We start from the raw sequence: 12,971 nt of genomic DNA on the forward strand, positions 1-12,971 counted from the left end.
GTAAGGAAAGAAAAGAGGGTGATTTTGGTCTATGTCTGCCCAGAGGCCCTTTTCAACTTTTGCCTTTTCTGCTCTCACTCTCACGTCTCTCACCCACCCATTAGGATTTGGTTCACCAGATTTCCATAAAAGGATGGAAAAAACCTCTAAACAAAGAATATCCCTTTCTACAACCATTCATATTCCACACCTACTCAAATTTGATTGTGTCATGAATAGAAAATCATTAATGCACTCTATATGATGTTCTCATTTAAATCCCACCACTCCCATTTGGATTGTGAAAACACAAACAAGATGTTCAACAAAGACTATGGAAATGAACATTGAATTCCAAAATCTAAACTTCTCTACTTTCCATTATGAAAAAAGGATGAAACTTTGCTTAGATGTTTTCAGCTCCATGGTAGCCATGGATGCCAATCAATAAATGATCAGAAGAGAAAGTGATCATAGAGAAACAATGGCATGCTGCTGGAATTTTCTTTTCAAGGGTGTCTATGCTACATATCAGTAGAAACATGAATGAATGAAATAAAAACCTTGGATCCTCAATTATCGTAGCATTTCCAACTTGAACACAACTCTGGCAGATCAGCTGCAATTTATCCTGGTCATGCCTGTGAGACTGCAGATCAGGGGGGAAGAAAACCAAAAAGGAATACCAATGCAAGTAAAAAATTTGTAATAGATAGAAGAAATCTGGATTTGAACCCTTGTCCTCAAGAAGTTGAAGTGTTTTGAATGCTCTGCAAAAACATGTTTTTTGCAGCAGCATCGGTTGAAAACCGGCCAAGCAGAGCCATTGTAGCAGTATTACTTCCTAACTTCTCGATTCCTCTGGAGACCATGCACGAGTGACTAGCTTCCACCACCACTATCACATCTCCACCTAGCAGAGATGAAACAGTCTCAGAAACCTGCCTGGTAAGCCTTTCCTGTACTTGGAGCTTGAAGCCATAGAAATGTACTATTGACTCTAAAATGGATCTTGCAATGGGATTGGTTCCTTTGGTGCAGAAGTAGCCTATATGCACAACACCATGGAAGGGAAGTAAATGATGCTCGCACAGAGACCAGAATGCCAAGTTCAGCTCAGACTGCATCTCTGCCTCGTTGCAACTGGGATGAAAAGGATCCATCTTACCACAAACAAACCCATTTAGCTTCAGCTCCAAGTTAGCTTTTTCAAAGTTCATCAGCCACCTCACATAACGATTAGGGGTTCGTACCAGCTCTTTCCTCGATGGGTCTTCACCCAAAGACTTGAGAATTGAAGTTACTGCAGCATCCATTTGGTGGACAAGTTCTATCTTGCATGGAATTAAAGCAGAGGAGGACTGGGATGGGCACCAACATGGACTTGTGGAATCTTTGGTACGGGTTTTCTCCACATTCATGCCTCGGAATTTCAGGAGACTTAAAAAATCGCTCCAAATGGTGGCCTTCGAATTTTCAAAAAGGCCTTTACCGGAACAAACCGATACTTTGACCCACTCTTGATGGGTTGAATCAAGGAAGCCCAACTCTAAATTCGGGAAATGAATATGTAAACACTGGAGTACAACAGCAACACCTGTAGGCTTGATCCCATGGTTCAAAGCAGAACACACTTCATCTGCGAGACGCTGTGGATCTTGGAGTCGTTTTGCAAAAACATCAGCTACCCGAGAAAGCTTACTTAAGCCCACAACCTGTTGCCCTGATGGGACATAACCCACATGACACTTTACCTGGAATGGAAGCAAACAAGATTCACAGTATGAGAAGAGATCAAGATCTCGAACAATCACGAGCCCGCCCACTCCTCCTGCATGACCAACTCCCTCATCCAAACCAGCTTCAGGGAATAAGGCACCTTGAACAATGTCTTTTGCCTTTTGCCTGTAACCTAGAAAAAGAAATGAAAGTTCTACTTAATAATTTGCAAGCCATCACTCCAACTCCAAATCAATAATAGTCCATAAGAGATCTAGATATCATATCCATGCCTCATATTTTTTGAACAGCCACCTTTTACCATCCTTTGCCAATCAATGAATTCATCAATTTCACATGACATTATTAGAATAATGTGGAGAAATGCTTACAACCTACAAGTGTTAAGCCATGCACAATAAACTAAACTTTAAAGAACAGGATTCATAAATGGCTATCAAAGAACCTATTTGCATCAGCAATCCACCTTCTATAGCCTTTTTCTTGCCCATGAATGCACCAACTTCACATAAAAATATATGAATAATACTGAAAAATGGTACAATCCATAATCAAAAATGGAAATTTAAACCTGAAAAGAAACCATAATGTCAAACAGGAGGCAACAGCCAACTAATTTGGTTGACATCCAAGGAAACAGACTTGAAAGTCAACTTCATTCACATCCAGGAAAAAGTGAATCCAGGGAGCCCTTTTGCAAAAGGTATCTTAATCCTAAACCGACCTGTAATACATGTAATATAACACTATCTCCTGGATCTCAAACAAGGATTATTACAATGTTGGCAGGGCATGGCATCACGGTGTCTCAGATACAATGAAAGTAAACCATTGAATGTGAATGAGGATGCCAATGCTTATAATCTAATAATGATTAGAGTGAAGATTAAATATGCTAACTAATAAATAGATACAATTTTGTATGTAATAAGTTGACGGGTTTGCTTCTGACTTCAACAGAAATTTTGGCTCAGTTTAGGCCTTACAAAAACAAGCAAGCCAAAGGATTGTGGGTTTTTTTCCTCCCTTGAGGCCTGACTGGCCTGGCTCAAGTGGTAAAAGGATAGGGAGGGTTTGTGGGAAGCTCCAGGTTAAAGCCTCAATGGGAACAAAAATTTACCCATCAAAAACAAATCTTATGTATGCATCAGGAAGGAAGAAAATTAGATTCATGAACTCCCAAGTTTACAACTCACCTTTAGATTTACTACAAAGATTTGGGAATCATTGAATTTCTAGAGAAGGCCCACATATTTTATCCTGCCTAGGTCCACGAGAAGTAGCTCACCCTGCCCAAGGCAAATCCAGAGATTTGTACAGGCAAAAAGGCTGCCTCAAAATCCAACTAATGAGCCATAGGACAAAACCAAGGTGGGTACAGAATTTTCGGCAATACATATACTGAGATGTTGAGAAAGTCTCAAACATAGTGAATTAACCAATAACTCAAAATTTTCAAACACACACATATATGTAGATAATGAAGATAAAGTGAGGTAGATCACAATTTCCCAACCAATACATTAAGCTGAAAATACAACTAAGTCCCAGTCCCAAAATTTTCCAACACAGAATAAAAGAAGAAACAAGAAAAAGCAGCAGATGAAAGGGAAAAAAAAACAGAGGGAGATGGTACCTCTAGTTCCTTCACAAAGGGCCTTGGCAACACGGGCAGGGGTCTTACGGATGCCTTCCCTATTGATATCCTCACCCAAACCCTGCAGAAGCACTTTAACAGCCTCCTCAATGGGTAGAGTCTCTGGCTCAAATCCCACCTCCACATTCACGCCATCCTCCAGTTCCACACTAAAGTGCCCCTCATCCAAAGCCCCCATCTATGTCTATGTCTATGTCAAATGTCAAAAAACCTACACAATACTGAATCTCGAAGCTAAGCAAGCTGAGATGGATGGGGCTTAGAGACTTAGAGTTGGTCACAAGGGCCCCTCTATTAATAGGGCAAAGAAAAAGGGGAAGCGGATGTCTACCAAATTACCAACGTAGGGTGGCCGTCGATCTTGGAATGTGTGGAAACCAAGTGTTTTCTCATCGGGATGTAGGACCCACTTGCGTGAGTCCCTTCTCCTCTGTACGGCAGCGGCCGATCTGGGTTGTGGGTGGTGGGTGGTGGGCGGTCGCCGGTGGATGTGGGGGCAACTTCACCAACCCAGACCACCACCTAGGCGAAATCTCGGATCTGCCGTGAGGAGTGAGGGGTGGTGGGGAGGGGTACCTACTCCCCTTTTATTTATTATGGCTCAGACTAGAGTCGACAACTTGAGGTTGAAGATACGAGCAAAGTCCGACTCTACGTATGGATCATTCTGAGCTACTTGTCATTTTAGGCAGGAGCAGATCCAGAAACGACGCTGGGGCACCATGACCCCTCCCTTTCTAATTTTGGGACCCGTATATTCTTCAGTTCCAGAGAAAAATGGCAATTTATTTCGTGTCTGTGAATTTTTTTTATTTAATTTTTCATTCTCAAATGGAAATGAATTTTTAATAATTTTTTTTGTGGTATTTTACAAAATAATTTTTAAAATTGTTAGTTTCCCTCAATTCTTTAGAATTTTAATTTTTTTATTTTCAAAATGTAATAAATAATTATATAATTATTTATACTAAGGGAGTTTATGTATTATTCTTTAATTCTAACGGTACAAAATAATAAAATTTTGTAAGATATTTGAATTATAAATAACAATAATCATCAAACTTTTATCGAGAGATTTCATAGACATCAAAATTTTTAGTGAAATAAATTATCACTAAATTGGTCTTAAAAAAAAACATATGACTCCCCAATTTGATAAAATTACCATAGACATCAAAATTTTTAGTGAAATAAATTATCACTAAATTTGTCATAAAAAAAAAAAAATATATGACTCCCCAATTCGATGAAATTTTGGATCGATAAGTGATAAATTTTACATACATTTGAAAATAATGAAACACATGGTGAAATTTGGAATAATACAAATTTTAATCTTTCAAGTAAAATTAATTCTTTCGACTGCAATTAGAGGAGAATTAAAAATAAATAAATAAATATTCTTTTGTTGACAAATTCTTAAAGGAAATAAATATTTCAATTAAAATCAAAAGAGAATAAAGAGTAAATAAATATCCCCTTGTTCAAAAAAATTTTTAATGAAAAAGACAAGTTGTTAAAATAAAATTTGAATTAAGCAACTAAATAATAGAGAATTCCAAATTTTAATTCTCTTTAAATAAGCAAAAACAACTCTAGAGGCTTTCCTCGTTGTCTTTTAAATTGTGATCAAGGTGAAATATATATATGTGTGTGTAAAAAAATATTATCATAAAAATTATATCTCACAATTTAATAATTTTAATAAAAAATTTGTTTTGCATATTTTTTTCTATTGTTTTGCATACATAGTAAGATTGTTATGAAATGTGTGTGTACATATGATTATCAAAACTCAAATGATCTAACCATCAAACAACTTATGTTTTTAATCATAGTTCATGATAAATACTTCTAAAATAAAAAAATTCCATTTTTCTCTATTGATTTATATTTAGTTATGTGAAAATTTTATAACATATTAAATTATTGAATTCTTTGCAAAAAAAACTCATATTCTTATTGAAATTATTTTAGTAAAACATCTTACAATTTTTAATTCCTTTAAAAGATTTCTCTAAATGTTTTTCATTTTGTTTGAGGGTAAATCTAAGTTTTTTTCCCTTAATCCCCAATAAAATGTTTTTTTTTTCTCTATGTGGGATAAGATATTTTAAATTAATTATACTAGTTATAATTTTTTTTTAAAATTACAATATCAAAGATATAACCCAAAGTTTTATACTTTAATGTAATTATTCATATCATCTTATATTATCTTAATCATATTTTTATGTATGTGTCGAATACTATTACTCATATTTAATTAAATTTTCTCAAGAAAGGCACCAACCGAAGTTCTCATCTTGATAAATAAATGAGATCAATGTACAAAGTTGTAAACAAATGAGACTCAAATAAAATGCATGGGACTAGAGGCAGGGCTGAGCCTAGGAAAGAGTCGGGGATCAAGGTACAAAGATATAAATAAATAAGATTTAGATAAAAAAATCAAAATACAAAAGTATAAACAAATAATGTTTAGACAAAAAAACATGTGACCAATGGGAGAATGAAGAAAAGAGTTGAAGGGGGATCAAGGTACAAAGTTACAAACAAATAAGATGCAAATAAAAAGCATACGACTAGTGGTGACAAAGTTGAGGAAAGAGCTAAACCCGAAATGATGCCTATCAAATTAGTAACTTTCATTCTCACAACAAATTAAATGAAGATTGAGATTTAGATGTGCCTTGGCTTCTATCAAAGTAAATTTGAATTTTGACAATAAATTAAAAGTGTATTTGATAGTGATTTTAAGAAGTGTTTCTAATATTTTTTATACGTAAAAGATAAAAAAAATTAAGTATTAAAAGGAGTAGAAATACTTTTTAAAATCACTGTCAAACACACTCTAAATGAGCAATAAATATGATTTTAATGATATGATTAGATAACACAATAAATTATATTGTATGTTCATATAAGATCATTAAAATTCATTTTATTTTAATAATATGTTCTCCTATATCTTTTAAAATTAAAATTAAATCAACCTTCTAGCATAATAATGAAAAAAAAAATTTCAACACACCTTTTAAAAGAATTTAATTATTTAATTTTAAACTTGTTGAAAGTGATTTTGAGAGGGACAACATCTTCTAATGTTTGTAAAAGTTTCTTTATATAAATTATGTGCTTAATTTTTTTTTTTAAATATTCAGAATAATATTTGAAAAAATTAATTGAAGTGATACATGGACAGTTATAGTTAAATGACCCTTTTAAAAAAATACATTTTATTATATAAAGCGTTATTAAATTTGGACCCTCTACTATAGTAGTGTTTTTTCCAAGCTGATAATTGTGATCCAATGCTTTTATTTCATTTCTTGTCATATATAGCATTAGACCCTTGAAAAGAAAATTTCAGCGGATTGTCTTTGTTTCCATGATTTATTTGTTGGTCCCACCAGAGTATTAAAGATACCTTTTGGGTACTAAGTACTAACTATCCATCATCCTATCTCCTATATACTTTTTCAATATCAAGTATCTATCATCCTACTATTTTTCTTAGTTTTAAGTCCATTATACATTTTCTTTTATTGGAAACACTTGAAATCTTATTTTGATGCCCATCTCTTCTCTCAATCTCAATCCCTCGTTTAATTTATTGTCCGAATTTAGGTTGGTTGTGTAAATTTCATCATAAAGTTACACTTTTTCGATTGTGTAAATTTCATCATATATATCCAAGAATTGGAATTAACAATTTAGTTACACTTTTTTAGGTATCAATTATGTAAATTTCATTATATATATCCAAGAATCGGAATTAACAATTTAGTTTGTATTAATATAAAGACTTGCTCCTAATCATATAGATATTGTTCATTTTGCATCTAAGGGACTCTCACGACTTTAAAACGCGTTTATAAGATTAAGAGAAATTCATACATATGTAGCTCCGATAACTTTCTCTCATATCCGATGTGAGATATTATAAACACCATTTTATGCAGACGTATAAGATTATGGGGCCAAATAAACAAACACTCCTCATGGAGCCAGACAAACCCCACACTTGGGTTGAAGATCGACTCTAATACCATTTGTTACAACATGCATCTAATCATGTAGATATTGTCTGTTCTAGACCCAAAAGATTCTTCACGACTTTAAAATATGTCTATAAGGTTAAAAGGAATTCATATATATATAACCTTAATAATTTTTTCTCATATCCGATACCTTACATTTCTTTATTTGATACATCTCTTATGAGATAACATATGAAAAATATAAGTAAAAGTAATTTAATTAAATATGAAAATTTAACTAATACAAATAATAGTGTCGGATACAAGTACTTAAAAATGTGTGAGACAAGATTATATGAGCAAGATATGAATAATTGGATTAACGTATACAACTTTGAGATGTTATCTCCACTATACTGTAAAGTGTCTTTAATTTATAATTAGTATAATTAATTTAAAATATCCTATGTCACGCCCCAAGACCCACTCCAAGGGCGTGACGGTCATTTCACACTTCAAACTCGAAGGCTTACAGTGTAACCTGACCTAAACAATTATCTTGTAATCCGAAGTTACCAATTACCAAGTACCTGTTCAAAGTAGCGGAACAAAATCTAAAATCTTGAAAATTCGATTTCAACACTAAAACATCCACTATACAAAATCCATTGTCCAAAAAATTGCAAACTTAAACAATTCAAGTACTAAAACAAACTTCAAAATCTCCAAAACTCAACTTTGAACTAACATAAAATTTAAAGAATCAATATCCAAATAGCTTCCAAATACTAAAAGATCCAAATGAACATAACTAAAGTTAAACAAAATCCAACATAAAATCCTAAGTCAAATCCTAATGATGACCATTCCTCAGCCTAGCCATCACTCCTCACCCGAACTAAGGGTACCTGAAAAGTAGTCAACAAATGGGAATGAGCTCACAGCCCAATAAGGAACATTAATGCAGTCCATGGATCAAACATTTCAAACTTACTTGTAAAATAGGAGATATTGTAATCAATCATTTTCATAAAGTTGTGAGAAGATTTTTTTTTTTTTTGCCAATACATTCAAAATTTCTAACTGTATGCATTTATTTCTAATTCAAACAATTTCAAATCAAATTCAATCAAAACATTCCAATAATTTGTTTACTCTGGTCATCAAACATCAAAGGGTGCCCAGTTAGGTGAGACTTTTCAAATGGGTGGCTAGCCTCAAATTGTTCCTTTAAGGTGGACGGAACCAAACACTACTAGTACTAGTAACCTCTAACCGAACCCCTAAAGGCTGGGGTTCAAATCAATTACATTCCCCACCAAGAAATGTAAAGGTTAACTATTATATCCCATTGACAAAGGCCAAAAGTTAACTATTATATCCCGTTGACAAAGGCTAAACAAACCAGAGTTAAATATTTATTTCATTTATTCAAATTTACAACATATAATATCTCCACATTTATTTGTCAAAAACATAATATAAAATTCTAACATACTTTTCATGCAAAACAGGTTTGATCCATGCATAAAACGGAATATAACTCAAACTTTTTCAAATAATGTATATATATTTTTAAAAAAATTGTTTAAAAAAAAGAATTTAACAACTGCATTAATTTCCCTTACCTCAAAAGAAGTCCTAAAAAACTTTGGAGAAAAATAATCCTAAAAATCTACTCTTCACCTAACAAAACATAAGAGAAACAATTATTACTATTTATCTAAAATTATAGGTTTGACAATCCTAAAATTTTAGGTATTCAAATTATTATTATTATTATTTTTATATATTTATGAAAGGTAATTTAATCTATTCATATCTTAAAAATAAATAAATTTCTAATTCATATAAAATTGAATTTACTTATTTATTTATTTATTGGGACACAACTTAATTAAACTATAATTTATTTCAATAATTAATTTCTATGTTATTTATTAACTTACGCTCATAATTATAATATCAAAAACTTTACTTTCTTTTATTTAAAACTTCTATTCTCTCGTTTTTTTTTTCCAAACATAAACTTTTATCCATTATTGTCAATATAATAATATATATACATATATATACATTAACTACCAAACACCATCCATCCCTCCATCCGTACACACACCCACACCCCATATATATATATATATATATATTCATTCTCCAAGTGTGCACACGCGTCCTCTATTTTTATATTATTTTTTATCCTTAAGCCATTCTCCAATTCCACAGTGTGCACACGCGTCTTCCAGTTTTTTTTTTTTTTCTTAAAAGCTTAAGAATTTCCAATTTCCAACAATAAATCAAAATCTTAAATTTTCACTATTTTGATATTAAAACGAAATAATAATAATAATAATAAACTAACCCTAATCTAAATCAAAATCTTCACAGGAATTTTTTTTTTCTAATAAAAAAACTTAAGATCTCCCCAATTCCAATAATAAATCAAAATTTTAAATTTTTACTATTTGATATTAAAACGAATTAAAAAAAATAATCTAACCTTAATCTAGATTTGGGGTTTTCCAAAAAATATATATCTAATGTGCTTGAAATTAACTAATGAATCTAAAATAATAATCTAGGGGTTAGAAACTTACCTATAGAGGTTTGTTCTTCAAACCTTGAAATCTGACCTCAACTTCACGTTCTCTGGAAACTCTCTACGAACAGGAATACGATTCAAAAAAAGAACAGGAAGAAGAGAATTTTCTATTTATACCTAGGGTATTATTCGTAAAATTACCTTTTCACCCCTCTTCCATTTTATTAAATTAATTAATTAATTAATTTAATATCATTATTAAGAATTTCCTAAATTACCCTTTAAAAAGAAAACTTGGGCGTTACATCCTCCCCTCCTTAACAAAAGTTTAGTCCTCTAAACTTGACATACCTGAGTCTTGAAATAATTGAGGATGCTTTTCTCTCATCTTTTCTTCTAACTCCCAAGTGGCCTCTCGGATACTATGATTGCTCCACTGGACCTTTACCAACTTGACAACAGCATGTCGTAGTACCTTATCCATCACATCCACAATTTGAACGGGTACCTCTTCATAAGTCAAATCCTCATAAATTTGAATAGGCTCCAACTCCACAACATGAGAGGGATCATAAATATATTTTCTCAATGTCGAAACATGGAATACATTATGAATCTTAGATAGACTTGGGGGCAAGGCCACTTTATAAGCCAAAGTGCCTACTCTTTCTAATATCTCAAATGGTCCCACAAAACGAGGACCGAGTTTCCCTTTTCTTCCAAATCTCATTACAGACTTCATAGGTGAAACTTTCAAGAAAACATGATCACCCACCTCAAACTCCAAATCTCGTTTGTGATTATCAGCATAACTCTTCTGTCTACTTTGTGCTGCTTTCAATCTTTCCTTAATTAAAGAGACCTTTTCAACAGTCAACTGCACAAGTTTAGGGCCCAAAAGTTTCTTCTCTCCAACATCATCCCAACAAACAGGAGATCGACATCTTCTACCATACAACGCCTCAAAAGGTGTCATCCCAATGCTAGCTTGAAAGCTATTATTATAGACAAACTCCACTAGTGTCAAATAATCATCCCAATTACCTTTTAGGTCCAAAGCACAAGCTCTCAACAAATCTTCCAAGACCTGAATTACCCTCTCTGATTGACCATCAGTTTGCGGATGAAAAGCAGTACTAAAACTCAACTTAGTACCTAATGCTTTCTGTAAACTATGCCAAAATCTGGAAGTGAAACGAGGATTTCTATCAAATACTATAGAAACAGGTACACCATGCATTCTCACAATCTCCTTAATATAAAGAGAAGTCAAACGATCTATAGAAAAATTAACTTTCATAGGCAGAAAATGAGCAGACTTTGTTAATCGATCAACAATCACCCAAATTGCATTATTGCCCCCTAAGGTCCTTGGTAACCCAGTCACAAAATCCATAGTAATATGTTCCCATTTCCACTCGGGAATAGAAAGTGGTTGCAAAAACCCTACTGGTCGTTGATGCTTAGCTTTCACTTGTTGACATACCAAACACTGAGCCACAAATTGTGCAATATCTCGCTTCATTCCTGACCACCAATAATTCTGTCTCAAATCTTTGTACATCTTTGTCCCTCTTGGGTGGATCACAAGCCTATAACAATGAGCTTCCTCCAAAAGCTCTCTCCTTAAGTCTCCATCATTTGGGACACAAAGTCTAGTCTTAAACCTCAAAACCCCATCATCTGATAAAACAAAGTCAGGCTTACTACCCTTTTTAACATCTTCCATAAGTTGCACTAAATTCAAATCATTTTTTTGTAGGGCCTTAATTCTCCCAACTAAGTCTGGCTGCACTCTAAAGTTAGCCACAAGAGCTCCCGAGTCTAAAACTCTGATATGAACTTGTAAACTCCTCAAATCTCCCAATAATTGCCTCCGACAACCTTTAATAGCTGCTAAGGAACCAAAGGATTTCCTGCTTAAGGCGTCAGCCACAACATTCGCTTTCCCTGGGTGATATTGAATAATGCAGTCATAGTCTTTAAGTAGTTCAATCCACCTCCTCTGTCTTATGTTCAACTCCTTTTGGGAAAATAAATACTTCAAGCTCTTATGATTTGTGAATATCTCACAAGTTTCACCAAAAAGAAAATGTCTCCAAATCTTAAGTGCAAAAACCACTGCAGCTAACTCCAAATCATGAGTAGGATAATTTCGTTCATAAGGCTTCAATTGCCTAGAAGCATAAGCTACAACTTTCCCATGTTGCATAAGAACACAACCCAAACCCTGATGAGAGGCATCACTATACACCACAAACCCTCTTGAACCTGAAGGGATAGTCAAAATAGGAGCTGTCACCAATCTGTTCTTTCACTCTTGGAAACTACGTTCACAATCATTAGACCACTCAAACTTAACCCTTTTTTGAGTCAAACTAGTTAGAGGTAGGACAATCTTAGAGAACCCCTCAGTAAATCGCCTATAATAACCAGCCAGTCCCAAGAAACTTCGAATCTCAGTCACAGTAGTAGGTCTTCTCCAATTTGACACAGCATCTACCTTTCCAGGATCAACTGAGATGCCATCCTTGGTCACCACATGCCCAAGGAAAGAAACTCTGTCTAACCAGAACTCACACTTCTTGGGTTTAGCATACAATCGCTTATCTTTGAGAGTCTGTAATATAATACTCAAATGACGCTCATGCTCTTCCCTACTCTTTGAGTACACCAAAATATCATCTATTAAAACTACCACAAACTGATCTAGATAGGGCTTGAATACCCTATTCATTAAGTCCATAAAAGCAACAGGTGCATTAGTCAAACCAAAAGGCATAACCAAAAACTCATAATGCCCATATCTAGTTCGAAAAGCAGTCTTAGGTACATCTTCACCTCTAACCCTTAACTGATGATAACCAGATCGAAGATCAATCTTAGAGAACACACAAGCACCCTGAAGCTGATCAAACAAATCATCAATCCGAGGAAGGGGATGCCTGTTCCTCACCGTCACCTTATTCAACTCTCTATAATCAATGCAGAGTCTCATAGATCCATCCTTTTTCTTTACAAATAAAACAGGAGCTCCCCAAGGTGAAACATTAGGCCTAATGAAGCCCTT

At 33.7% G+C, this 12,971-nt stretch overlaps 1 protein-coding gene across 1 annotated transcript; it reads right to left on the reverse strand.

The window, feature by feature from the left end:
- Positions 1–453: 453 nt before the first annotated feature.
- LOC100244016 (GTP cyclohydrolase 1) lies at positions 454–4,127 on the reverse strand. Its single transcript, XM_002266163.4, has 2 exons — positions 3,356–4,127; positions 454–1,891 (listed from the first exon to the last, which is right to left on the reverse strand). The coding sequence occupies exons 1-2, from the start codon at positions 3,552–3,554 to the stop codon at positions 723–725; spliced, it is 1,368 nt and encodes a 455-aa protein (XP_002266199.1). The 5' UTR covers positions 3,555–4,127; the 3' UTR covers positions 454–722.
- Positions 4,128–12,971: the final 8,844 nt, after the last annotated feature.

This window comes from Vitis vinifera, chromosome 3 (assembly GCF_030704535.1).
Source record: "Vitis vinifera cultivar Pinot Noir 40024 chromosome 3, ASM3070453v1".
Lineage (NCBI taxonomy): Eukaryota > Viridiplantae > Streptophyta > Magnoliopsida > Vitales > Vitaceae > Vitis > Vitis vinifera.